The sequence below is a fragment of the Ammospiza nelsoni genome, chromosome 7 (genome assembly GCF_027579445.1).
Source record: "Ammospiza nelsoni isolate bAmmNel1 chromosome 7, bAmmNel1.pri, whole genome shotgun sequence".
Classification (NCBI taxonomy): domain Eukaryota; kingdom Metazoa; phylum Chordata; class Aves; order Passeriformes; family Passerellidae; genus Ammospiza; species Ammospiza nelsoni.
Window position 1 is genome coordinate 34,681,096 of NC_080639.1, and position 25,228 is coordinate 34,706,323.

At 40.5% G+C, this 25,228-nt stretch overlaps 1 protein-coding gene across 1 annotated transcript in view; it reads right to left on the minus strand.

The window, feature by feature from the left end:
• LOC132075810 (von Willebrand factor D and EGF domain-containing protein-like) overlaps nucleotides 1-25,228 on the minus strand; it is a 172,621-nt gene that overhangs the window by 65,712 nt on the left and 81,681 nt on the right. Inside the window, exons 11-14 of the mRNA XM_059476517.1 lie at nucleotides 20,486-21,405; nucleotides 7,252-7,388; nucleotides 6,040-6,195; nucleotides 1,469-1,573 (exon numbers count right to left, since the gene is read on the minus strand). Coding sequence (XP_059332500.1) covers nucleotides 1,469-1,573; nucleotides 6,040-6,195; nucleotides 7,252-7,388; nucleotides 20,486-21,405 — 1,318 coding nt within the window. The remainder of the gene's footprint in view (nucleotides 1-1,468; nucleotides 1,574-6,039; nucleotides 6,196-7,251; nucleotides 7,389-20,485; nucleotides 21,406-25,228) is intronic.

The following is a 25,228-nucleotide window of genomic DNA, read 5'->3' on the forward strand; positions in this document are numbered from 1 at the left end:
TACAGTGTGGTGGTACAGAATGGGCTCCATAAAAGAACACAGAATGTGAAATGGGCTGATATAAAATGTCCCCTAATTGAAACACCTTTTCTGAAAGCAATTTAGGTGTTGCAGAGTAATGCAGAAGGGGTATAATTAGACTGTGGTCTGATGCAATTGGAAGCCTAGCTCAAATATTCTCTTAAAGCATCTTAGAATAGAAATTACTATAATCCCTAGAGAACACCATATTGAGAGACCACATCCATTTCTGAGTTTCAAAACTATAAGAAAGCCTTTGACAAAAAGCCCTCACCTTAGCTTTAAGTGAAATTATTCTAACACAATTATTTTAATCTAAAACTAAAGTGGTTTTACCCTCAGTTGGGCTATGCTGGGTTTCCCTGCCCTTTTCTCTCTGAGGGCAGTGACAGAGGGACTTTGAGACATCCAGTCAAACTACCACATAGGCCTATAAAGTTACTATAAAGTAACTTCTATTCACTCACTCACTTGGAAAAAAAGTGAACTTGTAAAAAATTTTGGTAACTGGTGTGTGCTTGCAATCAGTGCAGGTTTTAAAGCTGTATTTTCTCATTAGCATTAATGAGAACAGTGAGGCAAATGAGTTAAGATGTACCTGATTAATCTTCATTTTATAAAAAAAGAAGACTGGTGGCCTCCTATTAATTCATACTTGCCTCAGGGTAGAAAAGCAGAATCAGCACATTCAAATATCCCACCTAATACCCTCCAAAATTTTTTTGAAGCCCCTGTGCAAACCAGATAATTTGCTTAATGCAGGCCTCTGGAAAAAAGAGAAGATCTTTTTAAGGGATGCTACACCAATAATTCCACAGGAAAACTGAGGATTATAGTGCTCTGCAGGCAATTTTTAATATGTTGGCAGTTTAAAACATAGCTGTAGACTTTTGGTTACGGTTTTGAAACTGTCAGAATACTCAATGTTTGTACTTAGCAGTGTTTAATGCAAGCAGGAATGGTTGATGCTCTCTCAAGGGTGTTCTCACATGACAAAAACTGTATAACATGCTTCTTTGTGCGCCTCTTGCTAAGGCAGAAAATGGGAATAGAAATGATATACCCTCACCAAACAGGCTGGGAGAGGGAAAATAGCAGAGACACTTCAGAAGTGAAGCTAAGCCTCTCAGGGCAGGCTCCTCACTCTTATTTACTCCCACTAACAGCTGCAAAGGATAAATATTGGCAGCCATGAGCTTTCCTGAGGTGTTTGTGTGAGGAAGGTCCATCATAAAGCATGCTCTATCAGGTGTAAATATGAAAAGGGAATAAAATATCGCAGCATGAGGCTGTGAAAGAGAAAAGCAGAGTGTGGGGCTGTGCAGCTGATCTGTGAAATAGGTTTTCCCCTTCCAGAGCAGTTGTTACACCCAGCCCATCAGAGGGAGGGAGAGGGCTAAGGGAGAGATGAAGGATCCACGTGAAACCTTGATGATCTTTAAATTACCTTTAATTTGCAGAGTGCGGTGGGGTGGAATTGGCAGAGCTGGCAGAGCGCGTCGTACAGGGTCAGCACCCGCGAGTTACTGTACTGCACGCCATCATTAGTGACCTGAGCGAGACAAAAATCATCCTCAGAACTCATCATGCTCCATATGGAGACTGTCTGCTCGTTGTGGAGCCATAGCACTGCCCCTTTGAGCTGGATGCGTGCCAGCAGGATAAATTAAACCACTTGTGAGCGGCTCTGTGAGCTAACAAATGGCTTAATGCTCCAAACTGGAAATTCTTCATTAATAACCAAAAGATCTTTTGGCTCAGCTGGCATTCAGCTTTCTGATTGCTATTAGGTTTTATCCTGAAGGTTTTTTTTTTTTTTTTCTGATACCCTCATGGAAGCTTTACTCAAACACTACAAGGGGGATTTCAAGGAGTTGTGAAACACAATTAACATTTTTGGCTGGGACTCAGAACCACTTTTCTACTAATAGCAAATCAGTAAGTAAAACCCTTGGCCTGAAAGTGAAAAAAAAAAAAAAAAAAAGAATGTGTATTATATAGGTTTATTTGAAATGAGAATGAGAACCTTTTTTTTTACTAATAGCAAATCAGTAAGTAAAATCCTTGGCCTGAAAAAAAGAAGAATGTGCATTATGTAGGTTTGCTTGAAATTAACCTTATAAAAGATGGAAGGGATGGCAATGAGAGAGAGAAACAGTCTCATTTCTGTAGGAAGGTACATTAGAGCAGTCACCTGTCCCAGCTCATAATGGATAATTCAGGAAGCCTTAAACATGCCCTTTTTATATAAGAATGCTTGCACAATACAAAACAGTTGAGTACATTTATATTTTAATTTTTCCACAGTAAAAATGAAAAGATACCAGAGAAGTGTGGGTAAGTGGAAAGCTTTTGAGAGTGCTTTGTGAGACGTCTTGAGTGGTGTGAACCTTGAAGAGCACCTCAAAACCCTGGGGGAAAGCCATGCTGTAGACACAGATGAGAACCAGCAGGAAAGCAAAACCTTTTTGTCAAGTATTTTTCAGGTTTTGTCTTCTCACAGCCAAAATAAAGCTGCTGCTTAGCAAATCTAACAGGGCTTGCTTTGGATTCATCAGGTACCCCTGTGTTTTCTTGCTGTTAAAAAAGAATCCCCAGCCCTCCTCCATCTCTCCCAATACCACAAAGCTGAAACATCCTTGGTCCCTTTGCAGATGATTTTCACAAGACTGAGGCCATAAAGTTTTTAATCAATCAATAAACTCTTCCAGTTCACAGAAAGAATACCAAGTTAAATTGAACAAAGATAAACAGAAGTACAGAGATAAAAAAATACATGGTAAGTTTCGTAAAAAGCAGCACTTATCATGAATTGGTTGCAAGTTCATGGAAGAGAATAGAGCAGATTCTCCCACACTGTCTCATGTGGGATGGTTCTACATTTTGAGCTGAGTGTTTTTCTCTGCCACCACAGAAACCACCACAAGGGCAGGAACAGGCAGCATTCATGGATATTCACAATTTCAACTTGTGTAAGTGAAATAACTTCTTTGGACTAATATAAACTGGTTCAAAAATTCATTGATCTAGTAAAATTCATTATTTTAAGGAAAATATTAGACTATTGACATATTAGATTACAGTGTGTTGTACTATAGGTAAAAGTGCTTTTCAAAGAAATAAAGGATTTCTCCTGCAGTTTGAGAAAAAACTGAAACCCCCTGTAGACCTGCTCTTCACTGAAAGACTCTGGCAGCAAGATTTCCATTAAGAATTTATTATTCCTAGTGCAATTTAAACTTAATTTAAATTCATTATTTTACTGGTGTGTCCAATGTTGTCTCAATATCGGTGCAGTAATAATGGGTGAAAAAATGGCTAGACAGGGAAAAATATAAAAAGCTGTAAAATTGCACTAATTGTTCTGTCTGGAGTGTTGTGAATGAGATGTAACTCCTATAATTAGATTATTTTTTAATCTGTTTTGGCTTTTTTTCCCTACATTCTATTATAAACATCTATTTTGAGCTCTTTTTAGAATTGGGCTGGTTTATAGCTATTTTAATTGCTTTTTCATTAGTCATCTTAGTGATGTGGAACAAGTACTTTGATGAGAACTGAGTTGAGCAAACCTTTAATTTGTTTGGACCTTAAGAGGCAAAAACCAACTTAGAGCTGGGCCTTGTTTGCTTGGGCATAGGTATCATCTGGAAAGAAGGAGCTGTTTCTGCAGAAATGCAAAGGATGCTCAGAAACTCTGTTGCTTTTTTTCTCAGGTTTTTCACCCATAATGAAATGATCTTGGCTATTGGCATCACTCTACATAGACTTTGTAAGAAAGTCAGAAAGTCTCTGAAAAAAAAATAAATGAAAGGTGTAAAACTATGCTGAGTTCGAATTCAGGTTTTTGCCTCACTGAATTTTTTGTGATTATTTTTTTTCCATTCTAGAGAAATACAGCACCAAGAACTTAATGAAAAGGATGAGAGCTGCTTCCCAAATTAGATAAGTGCCTGCCAAGCTCTTTCACCTCTTCACCCAGGCATCTGCCTGGACAGCTCAAGTCATCTGCTGCCCAAGCATGGGTTTGTATTTTGATATCTCAATTAATTATGCCAAACACTCTGGTGCAGCCACATGTACTTTCTTATCTGCGTTCAGCAGCATGTCATGGGAACAATGGGCAAAATCTGAAACATGACTACAACAAGAGATTAAATGAAAGAGCACTAAGAAAAGCTCCTGCTCCCCCAATGCTGGTAGTGAAAAAAGCTGTAGTGAAATTTTTCTGATTCCTTTGAGATTTCATTTGGGAAGGGGGAAAGATTCTGAAAATATTGAACAGAGACATTTCCAGAAAAATTGTGTTGACTTTTGGTTCTGAAAAATACTTTAGCTGTGTTTTGAAAAGTAGGTACATAGATACATAACCCAGATCATCAATAAGTCTTATGAGCTGCAAAAAGTCTTAAGAGGAATTTTCTGGAACACGAATTTTTGAACACCTGTGGAATTAATTGAAAGTAATTTTTTATCTTGAAAAGCTCCATGATTTTGTTCTTTGTGCTGCCATGTAAGGCCAGCTGCCTTTGAAGCTGAGCACTAGGCTCTGCCTTCCCAATTTGCTCATCTAAAGATCCACAAGAGCTCCAGACTCACGTGCAGACTGAGATGATTTAATTGAGTTTTTGCTGCATAGCCGTCAGCCTGGTTCCTCTGCAGGGTTTGAAGGAGATGGAAAGGGCAGAAAGCTTGCAGGTGCAGGGCTTTTCTGGAGCTTTAGTGCATGGAAAGAGTTTTTGTAGCTGTTTTTGAGAGGAAAGGATGAGAAAAATTGTACAGACCTCCTCAGGGCTGAAAGGAAGCTCTTGAACACAATCAGAATTGTAATAGACCTGTGCTGTGAGGACGATGTCCTGGAACACTGGAGAAACCTTCCTGTGCCCAAACCAGGATTTTACCTATCCTATTGGGCCAGGAACACACAGGGTGTCTCCCTCTCAGATCCTTCCACCATGAAGCAGAATTTTATCTCACAGCTGGCAGAGTTCAACACCTTTTTGGAGCAGTTTTGAGCAGAGCACCTTCCCTCCTGGTCCAGCCCTGGTGTGTGACACAAGAAATGTCCAAGGTCCACCCCAGCAGCACACAGTCAGGCTCTGCACCCACAGGGTCTTACCCTAATGTCCTTAACTCCCAAATCCTTATCTTTTAAAAATAAATTTCTGACCAGCAGATTGTCCTGCCAAACATCCTTCTGTTTCCCCCAGGCCACGTGGCAGCACGTGTCCCCAGCTGGGTGCAGGCCGCTGCAGGCTGCAGGATAGGCAGGGGTGAGGGGAGTGTTTTACGTGTTTCATTTTGCATTCTGCAATTTTCAGGGCACATCTGCAGTCTCCCTACAATGGCACGATATTCTTCTCAGCTTCAGAGGCTTTTAAAAAAAGTGTCAGTTTTGTAAAAAAACAACTGATCAGCAGAAAAAAACCCATCCAGGCCTAGAGGGAGACCAAGGGCAGCAGGCACACAGGGTCGGGAAGGCACTGGTTTCCTGGGGATATTTAGAAAAATAGGTACCATTTTGTAAAAAAAGGGGCTAAAACTGCAGCAGAAAACCCAGAAGAAGCAGATAGAGCACATGCTTCTTCCTGCAGCCATTCAGACCACGACTGTGATCGTGACATCCCTGCTCAAGCCTGGCCAGGGCACGCACTGTTCATGCACCCAGGGAGTCAAAGCTCTCTGACACTTGTTGCCTAATCAGGAGTCTGAGTTGGGGTTTTCAGAAATGGAATACTAATGATTAACAATTGATTAGCACAACTGCATCAATTTCATGTGATTACCTCTAGAAGTGGTTGTAATTTGCCCTTTTGGATTGGCTGCAGAGACACCGGGGTTTAGCTCATTGTTTTGGTTGGCAGAGTGTTTTTTCTTTTCCTCTACATGACATTAGTGCGAATATTTCTACAGGCATTTTCATTTCTGAAAGGAAGAAAACTGTGCTTTGCATTTTAATTTACCATGACAACTGATTTTTCTCTAAAGCATTTCTTAGAAACATAATAAAATTCCTACTTTCACTTGCCATCTTGCGAACGGCTCGTCACCGGCCACGAAGTGCACAGCCTCTGTGATGTTCAGGAGTGGGATCTGGCAGTCCACAGCCTCAGAGCTCAGGAAATCTGCTTTTGTGCTTTCTTCTTCTCTTGATAGCCATTCACCATTGAGATGCTACAGTAAAGCAGAGGGAGAGTGCAGAAAATGAAGGCTCATAAAGAGATTCCAGTTGTCAGTGTATGTTTATTTTTATAATTAATAATATCAGGCATTCCACAGTGGTTTATTTAAAAGGAAACATGCTGTTACTATAGCTACAGTAAAGAGGAAACCATGCTTAGCTAGGCATGCAGGTGGTCTATTGACTTAGGAAGTGCTGTGGTCTGCACTTGGGATGAGCAGCTGGGATGAGATGGGCTGATGTAATGCAGTAACTTTGTGTTTCCTGCTGGAGCTCAGCAGCCAGCTCGTGGCTCCTTGAAGGTGATGTCAGCTACTCCTCCAGATCAGCTGCACAAAACATCCCAACTTGGGAAGAGCCTATGGAGCCCTGAGGGGGCTCAGCAAATCTCAGCTGTGCCTCGTGAGCATGCCAGCACCGACTGGGAGTCAGGCTGAGTGTCTGTTCTGAGGTGGATTTATGAGTTTAATCAAACATTTCATAACTGAGGATGCTGATCCACCAAATCACTCAGTTGCAGCATTGCCTGTGTATAGTTGTTTATGATAAAATTACAGTGCTTGCATAAGAGTCGGGTTTGATGCTCATCTAAACCTCTGATTTGGTGGTGAAGTATGACTAAGAAAATTCAAATAAGAGCCTCTGTAACTGTGGTGAGGAAACCCTATATTCAACCACAAAACTTAACATTTAAATGTGTTTAGGAAAACTACCAAGTGTCATGATTCCAGATGTACAAAATGAGAAATAATATTGTGATGTCAGGCTTCAATGACTACAGAGCGCCTCAACCAAACAGAAGTCAAACAAAATTCTACAGAGGTTATGAGCAAGAATTCATAGCTGTGAATGGATGGAAGGTCTGGAAAGGTCTGAGCCTCTTCAGCTCCCCTCACTTGCAGCAAACACATTGGCAGTGGGCTTGGAAGGTGAAACACTGCTCAAACAGCGAGGGAAGATAGCACAGATCAGAGTAAAACATTTCTATATAAACATGTCAGTGTTGGACTGTATCATCCATATTTCATATTTTAGAGGAGGTAGCTTACAATTAGCCTGGTGACCTGGCAGTGCAGGCTGGGAGAGTCTCTGAAGCCGAGGCCAAACACCCGGATCCTGCTGCACTCCGAGGCGCGGACGTCGCAGAGACCCCCGTTCTCCAGGGCTGTGATTTCCAAAGCTGGCTCTGCAGGGTCAGATGGATACAGAGCTTCAGAGAGCAGCACTTACACTCTCTTCTGCTCTGCTGCAGCAGAGATTTTGTTGTAGCTGTTCCTGGTTGTTGTGGTTTAATACTGTTCCTTAAGGAAGTCTTCCTTGCCTCCCTGTGGATTTCTCTTGAACAGGGAAACAGCAGCTGTCAGAAGGGTAATCAGCAAATCTCCCTTAAATATTGTCCTGTGCACCCAGTGCTGCAAGATGTGAGTGTCAGGTCTCTTGATTCAATTCTCTGAAGCTGTGGCTTCGTGTTAAAAGGTGTCCAGGGTTAAAACATTTGTTGACCTAAGTATCCAGTGGCAATACATCCCTGACCCAGGTAAGAAGGGCAATACATCCCTGACCCAGGTAAGAGGGGCAATGCATCCCTGATCCAGGCAACAGGATGGGAGCACAGCTAAGAGGACAAGCCCTCATCCCATAGCATAGAGAAATATGGGAACAAGAGATGACCATGCCACCAGGATCCTTGGAGTGTTAAAAGCAGAGAAAAAGCCAGCCCTAAGTTTTTGGCTTTTTGTTGGTTTTTTCCCCATAAAGTTTTGGCAGCAGTAAAAGGATCCTTAAAGGAAAGCTTTCTTGTGAGGGTTAAATCATTAATGGTAGCGCTCAGCTCTGCACTGTGTCAGCACAAAGGTCGTGCACCAGCTAAGTTTCACTTAAATGCTACATTAAAGCCTTAAGTAGAGCTTAAGTGAAGTATAGCCTGTGCTGGCCCTCTTACAAGGCTGACTTCCACCCATTACTGTTTTAAAAGTGTTTTATGGCTCTCAGTTAAAGTTTCATTTGGGTTCTGTTGTACTTTGGGTATTCACCTTTTAAAATTGCTCTTTGCTTTCATACTGGGGTTATTTCAACAGAGGAAAAATGCAAGCCCATTGTATGTCAGAATTCACATCCTTAATTAAGAAAAATTATAATTTGGTAGATATTTGCAACAGCTCTTGGGTAGCACAAGGCTCAGAATGGCTCCAATATCATACATCAATAATAGGAATCGGTTGGGATCGTGGCTGAATATTTTCATTTATATTATTTGTAGATCTAGTGGTTGGGAGAAGCCACTATAATGACAAGTAATACAAATCAGAACACTTTCTTCTTGTCTCCTGAACAACACTTAGTAGCAGGAGCATGACCAGGAGCTCTGGGAAAGATGTTCACCAGCAGAGTGTTGTCCCAGTTGTTATCTCCGCTTGATTCCTCTCCCCTGCCCCATCCCCACTGTTCTGGCAAAGCAACATTGCCCATCAGTTTTCTCTGAGCTGCAGCTTGGCTAAAACAGAAGCTCTCCATCACCTGATATTTTAATGGTACCTTAGTTCAGCTCTGATTTGAGGGGCAAAATGCCCTGAGTGGAGCTGATAACCTTTTCTAGCACCTTGCTGTTCCTTTAGGGCTCTGCCATTTAGGCTGTCATTAGGAAAAATGCTGTTTAAACACTGCCATCCCACCAGATTGCAGCCTGTAACAACACAGCCATATGACTTGTGTTTTTCCAGAGGAAAAAAGGAAGGAAAGCAACATAAACATGAAAAAAAGAGAGAAAATACTTTTTTCCCCTGCACTTTTGAAGTGCTTTTAGCTTTTCTTTCATTTTTTAAAAAATTGATTTTATTGCAGCAGTATTACCAACACTGCTGGACACTTTGCAATATTTACAAGAAGAGAAATCGTTTACAGCTTATCAGCTTTCGTCACTTACTGGTGGATTCCTGTAATGTACAAAACTATTAGTCAGATGTAGTGACTGGTTTTGATAAATTGCCTTCTTCTATGGTTAGTGCATAAAAATTAAAAAATAAAAATGCTTCATTATGTTTTTCATGAGATTTTAATAGTTAGCCCCACTAGTACTGAGGCAGCTTGGATTGCATTAATGTTTTCATTATCACTGCAGATTTTCAGGCTTCTGTGGGTGAAGCAGAATCTCAGAGCCTGGGAAGGAGTGGGGCACAGGAATGTGCTCCTGCAGCCCTTCCTGTTCCACAAAAGCACTCTCGGTGCCCAGTGCCTTACAATATCAGCTCAGCATTTTGTACTTATTTCTCTCAAACCATTCTGTACACCCTCGTCAAGGTTTAACCCCAGCCAGGAACTGAATATCACACAGGCACTTCTCACTGCTCCTCCTGGCAGGATCAGGGAGACAATCACAAGGGAGAGAGTGAGAAAATGTGGGAGTTGACTTAAGGGCAGTTTAATGGGAGAAAAAAGGAAGAAAATACAGTAATGATAATAATCATGATAAAATATTTAGAATATATGCACAATGCAATTGCTCACACTTTCCAAGTACCTGAGCAGTGATCCCTGCCCAGCTTTTCTCCCAGTTTATGTACTGAGAGTGATGCCAAATGGAATGGGATATCCCTGTGGCCATTTGGGGTCAGCTGTCCTCTTGGTGTCCCCTCCCAGCTCTCTGAGCATCCCCAGACCCCTCATTGGAAGGACATGAGATCCTGGAAAGTCCTTTCCTTAATGCAAACACTACTTGGCAACAACTACAAACATCAGTGTCTTAAAAATTTTTAATCTGATGGAAAATAGAAGTAATTACAATGTCTCTTTTTTAAAGAAATGGATACTGGAGTTCAGCCTTTAGACGTCAGTATAGGCAGTACATAAACATTGACAAGGGTTTATATATATATATATATATATATATATATATGTATATATATATATATATGCCACATGTAATGGGTGTAGAAATTTTAGGAATTTTAAGCATTTGGTTTTAATGAGCATTTCTGTCTGTCTTCCTCCCTGCTTTCTAGTGGTTTTGAATTTTCGCCACTTCAACCAAAAAAAGGGAGAGGAAATCTCCATTCCCTTGGCTTTGGAAAAGGCTCCTGGCAGTTGGCAGCTGGGCACTCCAACATCCAGACCCTGTTCTTGCTGGGGATACAGGGATCAAGGTGTGGTTCATGGAGGGGGAGCTGGAAGTGCAGAGAGGTGCTGACATCAGAAGGAAATATTGGAGAGCCTGAAAAACCCCAGCAAAAGGGCTGCAAGTAATTCAGGTAAAGACTGGAGGGAAGGAGCAATAAAAAGAACTGGGAAACATCACAAAGGTGAGAGTGAGGGCAAAAGTGCAGAGAAAGCTGAGGTTGTGGAGACCTGGGATGGATGTCTGATGTCTGTAGAGAGGAGAGAAATCTGTAGGTAATCAGGCAGTTCTTGGAAGGTGCTTGTGAAAAGTACGATATATATGAACATTAATAATTTATGTTTAGGGAGTGTGAATGTCAAAATACAATGAAATCCAGGGCAGAACATCCTCCTTCTTTTCTCTGTATGGCCTATAGGCCAAAAATGTGCTTTGATTTTTACTAGCAGATTAAAAACTGAAGCTCAGGGTGGCACCTGAGGCTCAGATGTGTGACTGGTGCAGCAGTTATGGAGGAGGATTTGGGTAGCTGTGTGTGCACATCCACTGGATCAGGCATGGACATCCCACTGCATTTCCAGTGCCCAGTCCGTACCCACAGCAAATAAATGCAAAAAAATGCATCTGTCACCTGGCAGAACATTGTGTAGGGACAGTGTGAACAGCAGGAAATGTTTGGGATAAAAAGTAAAAAAAAATCTTGTGTTTTCATGAAAGTGTCTTGAGATAAGTTGGAGAGAAGGGTCTGGAGTTGAAGGTGGAAATCTCAGAGGCCTCCAGACAGAATAAAGGATCTTTCCTCTTTGGTTTTCAATGCTTGCCCTCAAGGCACACCTCCCCTGCCTTCCCTTCCTTCTCCTCCCATCTCTAGTAGGAATTTACAGGAAAGAACAGTAAATTCGGAGTTGCTGACTGTGTAGTTTAATTCTGTAATCATTTACATGAATCAAACCTGACAAGGAGCACAGGCTAAATAATAGACTGAAACCCCCACCCCCCCATAAATACATGGTTGGTTTTACAGGTATTTTTTGCAGTGTATTATGTAAATAATATGCACAGATTTATAAGTAAAATGAAGTCAGTTGACACCAAATCAAGAATATTGCAAAACTACACTTATTGAAGTCTTACTGACATATTGAAATGGTTCATGTTGGATTTACTATTTGATTAGAAAAGTATCCCAGCACAAATAAACTTTCTTCTGCAATGTTTGAAAACTACACATGAGGCTTTGGGCTGGAGCAGCAGACCTGAAATTGAAACCAGCAGGAATTTTGTTTGAATAAAGAAAAGGAAAGGAACTGCCCTGCTTTTCTTAAAGGGGATGATAAATAAGCAATCTAAGCCATGAAAAACAAATCATGAACCAGATGATAAGTGCTGGGTTAGGTTAAATCTTTGCTGAAGTGAGAAAGTAAATGGCCCATGATGCCCAGGTGCCCTTTCCTTGGAATCAGGCAGCTGATTGAACAACTTTCCATGCCAGAGCTTGCTGGTGTGGATGTGGATCTCCAGCTGCCACAGGTATGAGGGTTCTGCATCAGAGCAAATTGATGCTCAGTTATCTCTACAGCTTGGATAGAGCAATTCCGAGTCTGCCACCATCCAAATGTTTGCACAAATATTGTATTTCTTTTGTGTATAATGTTATTTTGGTAATCATAGACACAATCATGGAATGCATGTCTCCTAGAACTTGTGCTATCTATGTGCTAATCCTCCCTAAGAAAAAAACTACCAGCAGCCATATGCTCTTTGCCAGAACTCTTGCACAGCAGTGATCTCCCTGCTTTCTGAAGGAAAACTGTGTTTTTCCTGTTTCCAAAGCCAGGTCTCAGAGGACCAGAGCAGCTGAAGGAGCTGGGGGTGTCCAGTTTGGAGGAAAGGAGGCTCATGGGGACCATCCCTCCATGACTCCCAGAAAGGAGGATGGGGCAAGGTGTGGGTTGGTCTCTTCTCCCAGCTAGGAAGTGACGGAACAAGAGAAAATGGACTCAAATTGCAGCAGGGGAGGTTTAGATGGGATATTATGGAAACTTTCTACACTGAAAGGGTGGTCAGCACTGGGATGGGCCTCCCAGGGAAGTGGTGCAGTCACCGTCCCTGGGGGTATCTGAAAGCTGTGTAGATGTGGCACTTGGGGACGTGGTTTAGTGCTGGCCTTGGTATTGCTGGATTAACAGCTGGACTCACAGACCTCAGGGATTTTTTCCAACCTAAACAACTCTGTTTCCATAGTACCAAACTCTAGATCTGTGACCTTTTGCTGGCATGGAGTGAATCTGGTTTTCTGCTTTGGTACCCAGTATGGATTGCAAAAATGAGCCCTGAGAGAGAGTGGGGAAAAAACATTTTGCAAGAGCTCCCTGCATGTGAGAAATGGCCTGGCTCAATTTCACACTGAAAGCATCCATGTGCTGCAACAATATGGTAGATTATTTTTTGCTTTAGAAAACTCACTGTGACATTTTAGGTTTATTTAATCCTTCTATTTTTAAAAGGCTTGCTAGCAGTGTACTTCAGCAATAGAAAAGAAGAGGATTGTGCTGTTGACTACAGAATATTTCTTCTTTTCCAGATGGCCTGGAGAGGTGACCTTGTGTAAAGTTCTGGTTGTGCATTCATGGTGCTCACTGGCACACCAAAGCAAGTCTCAGTTTTGGTCCCTTAAAGGCACTTTAGGGAAGAACTCTTGGAATTTTCTTGAGGCTTCCTAAAAGTGAATGCAGTGATGCCACAAAAAGGATTTGGGTCATCGTGGTGTTATCTTGGTCCTTATGTCCACTCTAGTCCCCAGTTAGTTGGTTTTAGTAATTTTTCCATGTTTAAAGTTACTGAATTAGATTAAATCTGGTTATTACACTTGGGGTTTTGTTCACAATTGGTTGAATGTTCTGTATCTGGTGGACTGTGAGCTCTTAACACAACATAAAATATTATGTAAAGGCCTTAAAAGTTTGCTCTGAATTTTTGGTTTTGGTCAACTTAAACCAGACTTTTGAATGGTTTGTAAGTTTTAATTCTAGTTTATAAACTGTTGTGAATGTGTTGTTTATATTGTATGTGCACTGTGAGTATTTGGAGAAGGAGGCTGTTATTTCAGGGCTTTCTGTTTTCTTTTGGATTTAATAAGATTTAAGTTTGAAATTTCCTATGGTACCTGATATAAAGAAGTTATAGGTGTGCTTCTGGGGTGTCTGGCTTTGGTCAGTTTGAATGAAACCTATAATATTTTTAAAAATTTTAAAATTTAATTCTATATTCTTTGGAAAATAGTTTTGTTTAGCTACATGGTTTTTTGGACTGTTTTCCCTGTTTTCATTTTGCATTAAAGCAAATAAACTAATCTGCAGAAAAGACTGATCTCCCAGGGTTGCAGGGAATATTATGGATCACTGAGCATGCAACCTTCCATGTCCCTTATCACCAAGATTTGATATCCTTTTAAAATTCATTTTCTATTGGCTTTGCAACTTTAATGCTAATAGTCCTCTTCCTGCTCAGCCAGGTCTGTGCCTCAAATGGAAAGAACTGGGACTTTAAACAATAGATTAAAGCTGGTATTGATGTTTGCCTTTTCAGATGCTTGTTTATTGCATCTGCTCCAGCAAAAACTAAAGTAAAACTGCTATGAAAAGAAGAAAGGCTTCAAAACTAGCAAGAAGTCCCCAGTCCCTGAGAATTGCCCACAAAGATGTTTGATGTGATTGAGAAAAATATTTCTCTGGGCAGAGTATGTGGGTGTCAGTGGGGATGCATCTGTGGTAGTTAAAGTTTGTGCTTTTCTTCTCTTTTGATTCTAAACTGTTTTTCTTTTGTAAGTTTCGTGGTTCTTACTAAAACTTTTGTGGTTGGAGGTGTTCATTCCTCTAAAAGAACAAGAGTGCTATTTTCAAAAGGTGACAAGTCCTAGGCTCAAAAATTGATGTTTTGACAAGTGATCTCAAAGCCTGATATTTATTCATTATACCTTTTAAAATTATGTCTGCTAATACTGGCTCTGTTTTTTTTGCTGAGAAGAATGTATTTATTTAAATTTTTATGGCCCAGAACTGAAGATACTGTAGAATAATTTTCTTCAAATAGGATGCTCCAAGTCCCATCCAACCTGGCCCTGAACCTTCCAGGGATGGGAGATCCACAGCTTTTCTGGGCATCCTGTGCCACGGCCTCAATGACGATGAGGACCACTCCTCTGGAGATGTCTGGGAGAAGGAAAGTGTGCTTTGCAAGCAAACATCTTAAAGATATTTTCCCCAGTTTTCTTTCAGTACTAAATCATAAATTGTTTTATGTAGGAAAAAGCTGACTAACTGAACACAATGTAATCTTAAATTGCATAATATGTGTCTTCGTATTTATTCTTTATCTACTTTCCAATATTGGTAAGCTGAGGGGAAAAATTCACAGTAAGTGCAGATAACAGGTCTCAAAAGAAAAGTTTTCATTTTCAAGCTTTATAGAACCTCTTTTATGGAGTATTGATATCTTAGTGAGTCTTCTTTAATGTCAGCTTAAAGGAAATAAGAATATATCTTTAATATCTTTAAACCCAGTGTAAAGAACACAGTCCCAGTGAGAGGGGAGCTGTGTTTTAAAATGTGGTTTATACTGCAATGGTACACAGGGATCTGCTTCAAATATTCCCTGCCTTACAGGATTCACAACTGAACAAAAATGTATTTGATAGAAACAGATGCCCCAGCTTCTAAATTTCAGTGCAAGAACACAGCCTCACACCCATCAGCTGCTGAGTGAACCTTTAAACAGGAGAGGGAATGGGGAGGCTGCAGGCAGTGCAGAGCTTCAAACCTCCCTCAGCTGGGTAGACAGGAAAATTCAACATTGTGGGGTGGAAAAGTCAACAATTAGTATGAGAAAAAGGCAAAAAAGGAAAGAAGACTTGTGAAAAAGAGACCTGATTTTTGTCTTGATAGTCTAACTTCATCAAAGTGACAGGAACTGTGATTTTGTTAATACTGTGCCCACCAAAGTCAATGGAATTGTTATAATGAAGAGTAGAATTAAGCCCAATATCTTACTATTTGAAAAGAACAAGAGCTTTTTCAGGGATAATGCAATTTAACTTTTTTTTATAGCAATAGTAGTTTGGTGAGAAAATTTTAAAACAGCAAGAATGGTTTTTGCTGTTCTCACAAGCACATTTGACTCTTCTTATGAAATCCAATTTTGAAAATTCAATGGAATTGCTAAAGTGTACTGCATCCTCTCTGCCATAGAACACGTTTTGCCATATTAGCAAAAAGCCTGGTTGTTTTTTCTTTGTTTACAAGCCCAAGTGATTTGAAAAAAAACATGATCAGTTCTTGTGGAAAGGGTCACAGTTTCTGGTAACTGTTTCTGGGGCCCTCGTGGTGCTATTAAATGGAATTCTCCCTGGAAGGTCTGGTCACCACAGGCTGGTCCCAGCCACAGGGAACACCAGCCTTACACGCAGTGAGCAATATTTCTCATTGTAGATATCCTGGGGATTTAGGAAATGGATTATATTTCCTTTGAAAAGTCTAAGATGTATATTTTACTTTGCATAATATTTTAATTTGTTTACTTTAATTTATGCAAGGACAGCATCTATTGTGCCAACACACCCTGATGGCTCTCTCTGCATCTTATCAGCAAAACACATATTGAAAATACCAAAAAGTATTAATTTACTTGACTTCCTAACAGCCCTTACATAATCATTATGATCTGGAATTTTAAGATCATTGAATTGATTCAAGTGGGAGAAAAATATTTACTTCAGCCAGGAGGCTCCCATACAAATGCTCCAATCTCCAAAACAGATTGGAGTTTGATGTAGACAACTGAAATGCTCTGTCTCCTTTCACCTGGGGATCCTGAAAAAAATTAAGTATTTTCTTTCAATATCTTCCTCATTCTTTGTCTTTGAAAATGAGAATTAAGCTTAAAAATAAATCACAGTTACACAAATGGTGAGATTTCTATAATATGTACCTGACCTTACATTCCTGGTCTGATCAAACCTCTAAGCTTATTCTTCCAAGGGGGAGAGGCATTTTCCATTGGAAGACCCAGCCTGAGGAACTGTAATAGCTGACCTCATAAATTCGCTCATTATAAATAAATTTTAAAAAATATTGCGTGTGTTAATTCATATTATCTAATTACAGCACATGAACAGGACCCAAAGCAGACTGCTGAATTCAGAAAGGTCTGTGTAACCACTCTAAAAATACCAGGGTGTAGCAGATGGGTCTGGGGGACCTGTGTGGTTGTGGTTCACAGCTCTGAAAATGCAGTTGGGTTCACAGCCCCTCTTAATATCACCACTGAAATGTATTGATATGAAAATGGGATCTCTGTCAGTGTGGAAGGTGAACATTCCCTTCTCACCTTCTCACCATCATTTTTTGCTGGCTTTGATTTCTTTGCTGGTTAATTTTTTTTCTCCACAGAACTTTCCACATAGAAATTTAAACTTCAAGTGTCATTACTTCACTGAAACTAATTTGTCGTTATTACTCCTCATTACCTTTTATCTTGTAATTGCTCTTTAGAGCTTCATACAATCTGCATATTACATTACTCTATTTGTGCTTTACCAGTCCTGATATTTTTTAATAAGCAACATGGTCAATATATACAAATGGTAAGCACCAGCCCGATTTGCTATCTGCTGTAATTGGATTCTGCCTTTAATTACAGGTGGTAATGACATTTTAAGCACCTTATACAGGTGTTGGGGGGAGGGTGGGGGTTATGAAATGTTAAGCAACATTAAGAAATTCTAAGCTGCTGGAGTGCTGCCAAGTTTCAGAGGTGCCTTTCAGCTCCAAATAGTGATTTCCGTGCGAGGATAATTATAGCTCTGGCCACCTGGACTGCTCCTGTTGGAGTCAGCCAGAACAGAGGAGTGAACTTGTCTGCAAGCCACGCTTCCCATCTTCTCTCTTTATTTCTGTTTTCATTTAAAATCACTTCAGATATACCATGGCCTGTATTTTGATTCCTAAAAATACTGCATGACTCATCTTTTTGGGTGTGTCTGCTGGCCAAAACCAGTGGCGGAATACACTGTTCTGTATTGGCAGCGTAGCTGAGGTTGGGTGACCTTGGAAAATATATTTGAATTATGTCGATGGCCTCCTTGATCTTGGGGGAGTTTTAATTCACATCTATAATTCCAGCCTGAGAAAATTAGACAGAGATTTGTTTTGTAACTGATGGGAAAATATATAGCCAGCAAAAGGAGTTGCCTCCTCTAATCTGAGAGATTTCAGCCATAGCAAAATAAAATTTTAAAATTTGGCCTAAGCAAGCCTCCTTCATTACTCCTGTAGCTTCTCCTGGAAAATAACTTTTTCCTAGCAATAGCCCTTAAAACTCATCATTTCTGAGATCAACACTCATTCTCCTGTTTCTTCTGTCCTGACTTTTTGAAAAGAAAGTGAAAGAGACAGCGCTTTTATATGTCCTGCAGGAACCTAATTCAGTTCTTAATTTCTCCTCCTTTCTTTCCCTTCCTGTAGAGCCCTCACTCATTAGTCACAAAGCTCAGGGGCTTATCCCACCTGTGCTGATTTCCTGGGCTCTGCCAGCCAGGCCAGGACTCCTGAGCTCCCAGGGATGGGGCTCAAGCTGCTCTGGTTGGAGCACACAGCTTTATTTCTGATATTTATCTTAATTCTTCATCTCTAGTAACCAGTTCTGGAGTGAAAGCCTTTAGTGACATGAGCAGGACCTCGGTTCTAAGCACCTCCAGTCCTGTGAATTGACATTTGAGAGGTTGATTGTTGCTGTGTGGTGCTGCTGGGTTTTCACCTCTGTCCCATCACCCATGGACCCTGGGATTTGTAGGGGAACAGCACTGTGGTGTTTAGCCTGGAGAAAAGGAGGCTCGGGGGGATTTTATTGCACTATCTGAGAGGAGGTTGTACCTGGTGGGGAATTGTCTCTTCTCCCAAGTAAAGAGCAACAGGACAAGAGGATCTTGGTGCTGTCATCACCAAGAGATGTTTAAATTGAATATTAAGGAAAGCGTATTCACTGGAAAGGTGGTCAGGCATTGGAACACCAGGGAGGTGGTGGAGTCACCATGCCTGTGAGTGTTCAAAAAACCACCTCAGGTGTGACACCTGGGGACATGGTTTAGTGGTGAAGATGGCAGTGCTGAGTTAAGGGTTGGATTCCATGATCTCCCAGATCCTTTCCAATCTAAATTATTCCATTTCTGCATGTGAAATGTGAAAACAAGCAAATAACCTTAAATATATTTTGAATTAAGTTGAAAAATCAAGAACAGCTAAAGGTGAAACTCCCATGGAGGCTTGCCTTGATTGACTGTACCAAATTATCTAGATGACCTTTTCTTAGTATTATAATGTCAGGGTGATTGGCATGCCAGAACTAAGATTTTATTTCTCCTTGTAGGGGATCAGACCTCAGGCTGTACATATAGTTCTGCTTTATATTTCATTCGCAAGATCAGATAATTTCATATATATGCATACATACATATGTATGTGTGTATATATATGTATGTATGTATGTGTATATATATATGTATGTATATATATAACAGCTTCTCCATTTTTGAATATATAGAAAAATATTCTAAATCACTAATAAATTATTTAATAAGTAGTCCTTAACAATGGACCTCAATGCAGCTCATTCCACTGATTCACTCTAGACAGTTGCACCACTTTTTCCTCTCCGTAGTTAATGTTGAGATGAATTTATTGTGTGAAGTTTTCTCCTAACTTCTCTGCATTTATACCAAAGACAAGGGAGAATATCCTGAAAGTTAAGCATGCCAGTTATTACCTTGGTTTTAATTTTTATGGGATGTTTTATTCTCAATTTTTCTCTAGCTCAGGATAAAGCATTGTCTACACAATATGGCCCAGCACCCTGTCCAGCTGAACATTGAAAATGTACAATGCAAAGGCAGCAAGAGGCAGAAAAAGCAGTCAGGGCAGAGGAAGGCAATGAGAGGAAGGCAATGGTTTTGGGGGTATTTTCCACAGCTGATGTGTGCTTGTTTTCCAGTTCTCACCTCCCTGTGCAATCCCAGGCTGAGCTCTGTTCTCTGTCCTTGTTTATATTTGATGTCACAGCAAGAAAACAAGGTGCCATTAGCTTTTACTTGAAAGGTCATATTGAAGCTATTTTCCTCTCATCTGAGAGATTTCAGCCATAGAAAAATAAAATTTTAAAATTTGGCCCAAGCAAGCCCCATAACCTCTCTGTATCACAGAGAAATAAGCTAAACATTGAATTGTATATTGGGCAATTGCTTCAAAATTGCTCAACTCACTTTTCAGTCCCTGGTGTCAGTTTTTCTCTGTGTGAAAGAGAATTAATTCTTCCATATTTGGGAAGTTATTCTACACATTTTAGCCTGTCATTAACAGAAAAAAGGATGTCAGGATATATTTTAACTTCTTTAAATCCATGCACTGAAGTAATGTTTAATGTGAAGAATATGGGTGATCCCATCCCTGATAATAAATGCATTGGGGTGTCAGATGTGCCACTGATCTCCTGGGCCTCGCTGGAGATTTGGATGTCTCAGCTAAGCCATGGTGACTGATCCTAGACTGACCCTATTTGATGGTTTTGGCACGGTTACTTGTTCATTTTGTCACTTTTAATTTTGTGTTGTTACTAGTATAGTGTTTGAAATTAGGTTCAAACTTTATTGCCTCTTGAACAAAAAAAAAAAAAAAAGAAAGACATATCTCTACATTGTTTACATGAATATTGACCACAAGGTGAGCAGGATGCTCCTCTTTTTTTTTTTGTGTGAGAAGCCTGCTTGTCAGCTTGCCAGTGATAGATCAGATGTAAAGAAAATCACTTCTGCAAAACCAATTTGCTAAGGGGCTTGTAAAATCCATTTTTAAAAAGTTACTGAAGCAAAAAAAAAAGCACGAAGGACCAGCCAACCAGATATTTTGATTGGCTCCTCAAGGTCAAAACCTGATTACTAATTCATCAAATACCTAACTGGTAGTGCCGCTTGAAGAGCAAACAACTCCGTGCAGATGTTCTGCCTAATAATGCCAATATGAAAAGAACGTTTTACTCACTGCCAGTATGGAAAGAAGGCTTTACTCACTGCCAGTATGGAAAGAAGGCTTTACTCACTGCCAGTATGGAAAGAAGGCTTTACTCACTTTTGGCAGAGCTGCAGTGGTGGGAGCTGTGGCCTGCAGGGCAGTGGCAGCCCAGCTCCGTGCAGGGACACTGGAGAGCAGCGAGGATCTCCTCCCAGGAAGCAGAGGGCTGGTTTCCAACAGGGAACTCTCCCTTCCTGCTCCCCAGCACTCTCCTTTCACACTCATTTTCCAAAAGGGCGACCAGTGGCCTCGCCCAAGCCGCGTCATCTTTGAGCTGCAGGTCCAACAGGCAAATATCGATTGTCTCATCCAGGTGTTTGGCCAGGAGGCCTTTGCATGCCAAGCCAATGGTGGAGTTTACAAGAGTTTGGTGGCAAATCTCCCGAGCTTTGGTGGCAGTCAGGCCATTGGGAGTGGGCCATGACAGTGGAATTTTCATCCGAACCCCTTCAAAATAATCCTCAGGGAAAAAATATGCAAAGCTCTCGGAGTGTCTCTGGGCTGGGCCATGCACTGGGTGAAAGGATGAGTCCTTGTAGTGCTTGTCTTGCCTTTTTGCTTTCCTTAGCTCTCCTGATGGTTTGGTAGAGTCAATGGAGGTCTTGCTATTCATGGAAACATTGTGTGGGAGGGGCTTTAGTGGGACCTCGGGGCTTCTTCGCTTTTGGAGTGATTTAGAAAAATATCTTTGACCAAAAGCCTTGGTTGGTGGTTTCCCATCTTTTCTCAAAGTTGGCTCTGCTTCTGCGTGAGTGACAAACTCAGATGTAACATCCAGATATGGGATTGCAAAGCTGAGGTCCACATGGTCATGATGGCAACCAGAGGGCTCAGGGGAAGGAGTCTGAAAGGCAAATTTTGTGTTTGCCACAGGCACAGGCTTGGTGCTCTCCTTCTGGCATCTGCAGAAACTTTTCCTTTGCTTCCTCTCAGAGGGTGCTGGAGTCTTGTCAAATAAACTCTTACCTGGAGGAATTCTGATTTAAAAATAGGAAAGGATTAGAAGAAGAAAACTTCCAACAAATTAGTCTATCATAAAAGAAAACTTTCATTGAGGGTAGGGTAAGCATAAATTCCCAATCTACAAAAGTACTTGAAAAAATGCTTAAACTTGAAAAAAGTTTAACCTGTTTTCTTTAGTCACTTTTGCACTGCCCTTCTTGAGTTGTCCTGTGTGTTTTCTAGCCCTTCATGGAGACTTTTTGTACCAGATGTTTAAGTGGTTTGCTGGAGCATTGCCCAACTGCTTGACTTCTCCTTGCAGGACTTTCTCTGAGGTGCAGGTTACCCTTTGTGTATTATACATGAAATAAGGCCTTGGATTTGTCCCTGGATGTCACAGCTAACTCTTGGAGAATGACAAAAAAGTCATATTTGTTTCAAATCCTATATTATGAAAATCATCTTTATCTGTGTGCCTGATCTGTCCTCTAAGATGTATATTGCTAACTTTTTTCTTTTAAATGTCTTCCCCCATTTTTGTTTTTCATACTTCATTTCATTCTTTCCTTCTACTAGAGTTTTCTCTGATTTTTTTTTTTCTTTCAACACAAAACAGTTCTCTATTGATCATAGGGTTAGGCTATCATATAAGCTGAGATGATTCTCTTCCCCCTGTTTAAATTTAGTCTTTAATGATGGATGAACTTTTAGAGACTTCAGTTTGAATAAACAGCTATGATTCAAGTTTCTTCAGAAATCTCATATCTCTTATTGATCTTGTTTGTGCAGCACAAGAGGAATCCTAGAGCTTCACAGGAAAGGATATGTTTCTTGTCCCAATATTTTGCAGCATGTCATTACTGGAAAAATTTGAAAGAGCACCAAAAATTAAAATTATTTTGGCATTAATTTTGTATTACAGCCAGAATGTTGGGGTTTCAGGAAAGGGAAAGCATTTGCCAACATATTGGAGCCAAACACTAGATACTGTTGTTGGAAACTGTAATTGCCTTTATCTAATTTGTTAGAAATACATTTTAAATGGCACATCTGATATTACCATTTTGATCATTGACACAATCATGACTTTAAAACAGAACATCTCAGTGACAACGGCAAAATGAACCAATTTCTCCTCCTGAAACATGAGCACAATCATTTATGGAACTGTTTTGCCCAAAGTGTGGGCTCAGCAGGAGACAGTATGAGACAAAAGGGTGGTTTTCATGCTCATGGAAATGCACAAGCTGTTCTGCACTTCTCTACAGTCTAGGAAAATAAAATGGTTTTGGTGATTGAGAGATTTGTCCTTTGAACAAAACATTTTAGTGTCTGAATGAGTGTCCTTCACACTCCATTCCTCTGGTTCTAATAGAGGGGTTATCTGCCCCTGAAGCTTCCCTGATTCAGCATCAAGTACATTTAAATCTAGACTAGGGCAGCAGAAGAATATCCTAATTTGATATAATAATACATAAATTAGAGGCTATTGTAAGTATTATTTATTTAATAAAAAAATAAATCAACCACATAAACTGGTCCAGAATCAGGACAGAAACTTAATGCACCAATGAAAATTTCACTAAAATGAAAGTCTTTTGCTTTGATGTCTTACTGAAACAAAATCCTCTGTTTATCCCACATGAAGCCAATTACCTTCTTTTGGTCAGAACACAGAACAGAGGTGTATGGTGTGGAAAGAAAGGAAACCCCACTTTCCTCACAGCCATGCATGTACAGCTGCTCCTCAGTGAGCTCAAATGTGCCCTCTGTCCCCTGCATGAGATAACCAGACTGTCATTCTTCTGAGCCCCCCACTATAATCCAGGAAGAACTAAAGAAATTTTTTTTTCATCCAATTGAGTTGGATGCTATTACAGAGAAAGTCTCCAGAATTTAACAGCATTTCTGCTGGTCTCTTGGCGTATTTTTAAATGTCTGAAGATTCTATTTTGCCTACTTAAATCACATGTTTTAAAATTCACCTCTTCTCTGGTTGCTATTTAGTGGCTGGGAAGATCTGATGTTGTTTTACTGTTTAAAAGTTGTGTTGGAAAGCTGGTGTGTAAAACTGATCTGTGCATGCAGGGCCCTGCAGCTGCTTGAGAGGGGTGGGAGCCAGGGAAAGCTCTGAACTGCCAGATGGTGGGCACTCAGATGGCTTCAGGTGCTGCAGAAAGCCTAGCATGCTTTCAGGGTTATTTAAAATGAAATTAAAAACAGCAGCAGAAAAGTCACCCTCTAGGGTTTGTTTTTTACTGGGCTGTTTCTCAGTGAGTGGATCAGAGAACGATCCAGTGTCTTCTGGAGGTGACCTCAGTTTCTCTGTTGGTTTGGTTTTTCTATACAGAAAGAGAGGTCTGAGAGGTCCTTGAGAATCCATCCTTGGGAGCAGTGCAAGATGAAACTCACCAGCCCTCCTGCCCTTCTCACTTAGCAGGAGCTTCTCCCTTCCCTGAAGAATCCCCATCACACAGCCCTAGAAAACTCCTCAGTGTTTCATAACTAAATTCCTTTGCACTGTGCTTTGGCTTCAGCTTTTTTCAACAAAATTGCTTTGAGCAAGTTCTCCTAAGGACCTTTTAGCTCTTTTTTGGGGCAGTGAGTTATTGGCTGGTTCTTGCACCAAGCTATTTCTCCATCTGCCTTCCCAGAAGCAATCTCTGAGTGATTACCCCATTATTAGGATGTTAATGATGGCTTTTGAATTCAAAATAGTAGAATTTATAATGACAGGCCAAAATAGAGATTAGATAGCCATTACTTAGGCCCACTGAATAGAACTAGAATATGAAAGAGGTGCTTGTTTATTTTCTGAAGCGTAAGAAGTCTAAAATTTGTTGGTCCTATAGGACTGTGCTGAGCTCCCATGTACAGATTAAGTGCTATGTTAGTGTTTTGCCTTCTTTTTCCTTACTTCACAAACCAGGCTACACAAGCAAACCCATTTTGGTTTTAGGGGCGCCTATTAGGCATGTTTGAAGTTCAGAAACAGGAATTAAAATGTAGGATAGGGATAGGGACAGGAGCAGGGATAGGGACAGGGACTGTGACAGGGAGATGTCAGAGTTACACTCCTGTGTTTCCAGATAACTGTCCCAGAAAGTACAAGTTTTCAGAGCTCACTGTCATTATTAGTAGAGTTGATATTAGGTTTTAGCATGGTACATATATTACCAGACTTTGTCAAAATGTAACATTTAATCTATACTCACATGTTGTAATTAGCATTCAGGAATAAAAGAACAAGAGAAATATGAAACCCTTAATTAATCCCTGTTGTCATCTACCTACATTTTCAAGGGTGGGTGAGAACTGCATTTTTTTTTTTAACAGCTGAGAGGGATCTTAACACAGCTATTAACATGGCATCACTTGTGAATATAAAACTTCTCTCTTGGAAACTGCTGATGTGTTTTGTGCTGACTGAAGATTAAGCCCTGTGCTGCTGGGATGGAGATGGGTCTTCAGGCCTCTCCCTTAGGTTAGGGAGATCTCTCTGTCAGGCCATTAGGGGACTCTGTAATGAAATAAACCCATCAAGGCCATTTGGAACACTGCTAAGTGTAAGAGCCAAAAAGAGGGATGCAGGACTCCAGGTGGCTCTCCAAAATGTAATTTATCCCATCCAAGAGGTTACAGCAGCCCAGGGTGGTGGGTGACAGAGCCTGTGCCCACAGCTGTCAGCTCCAGCTGCAGGCAGGCCTGGAGACCCTTTGGTTTTGGTTACAATGCATTATAGACTTTTCTTTGCTGAGCATCTTAATATAGCAGAACCAATCTATACCTTAACTTTTATCTATAGCCTATCATAACTACTATAATTACCATATTCATGTTACTATTCTCCAATCACTA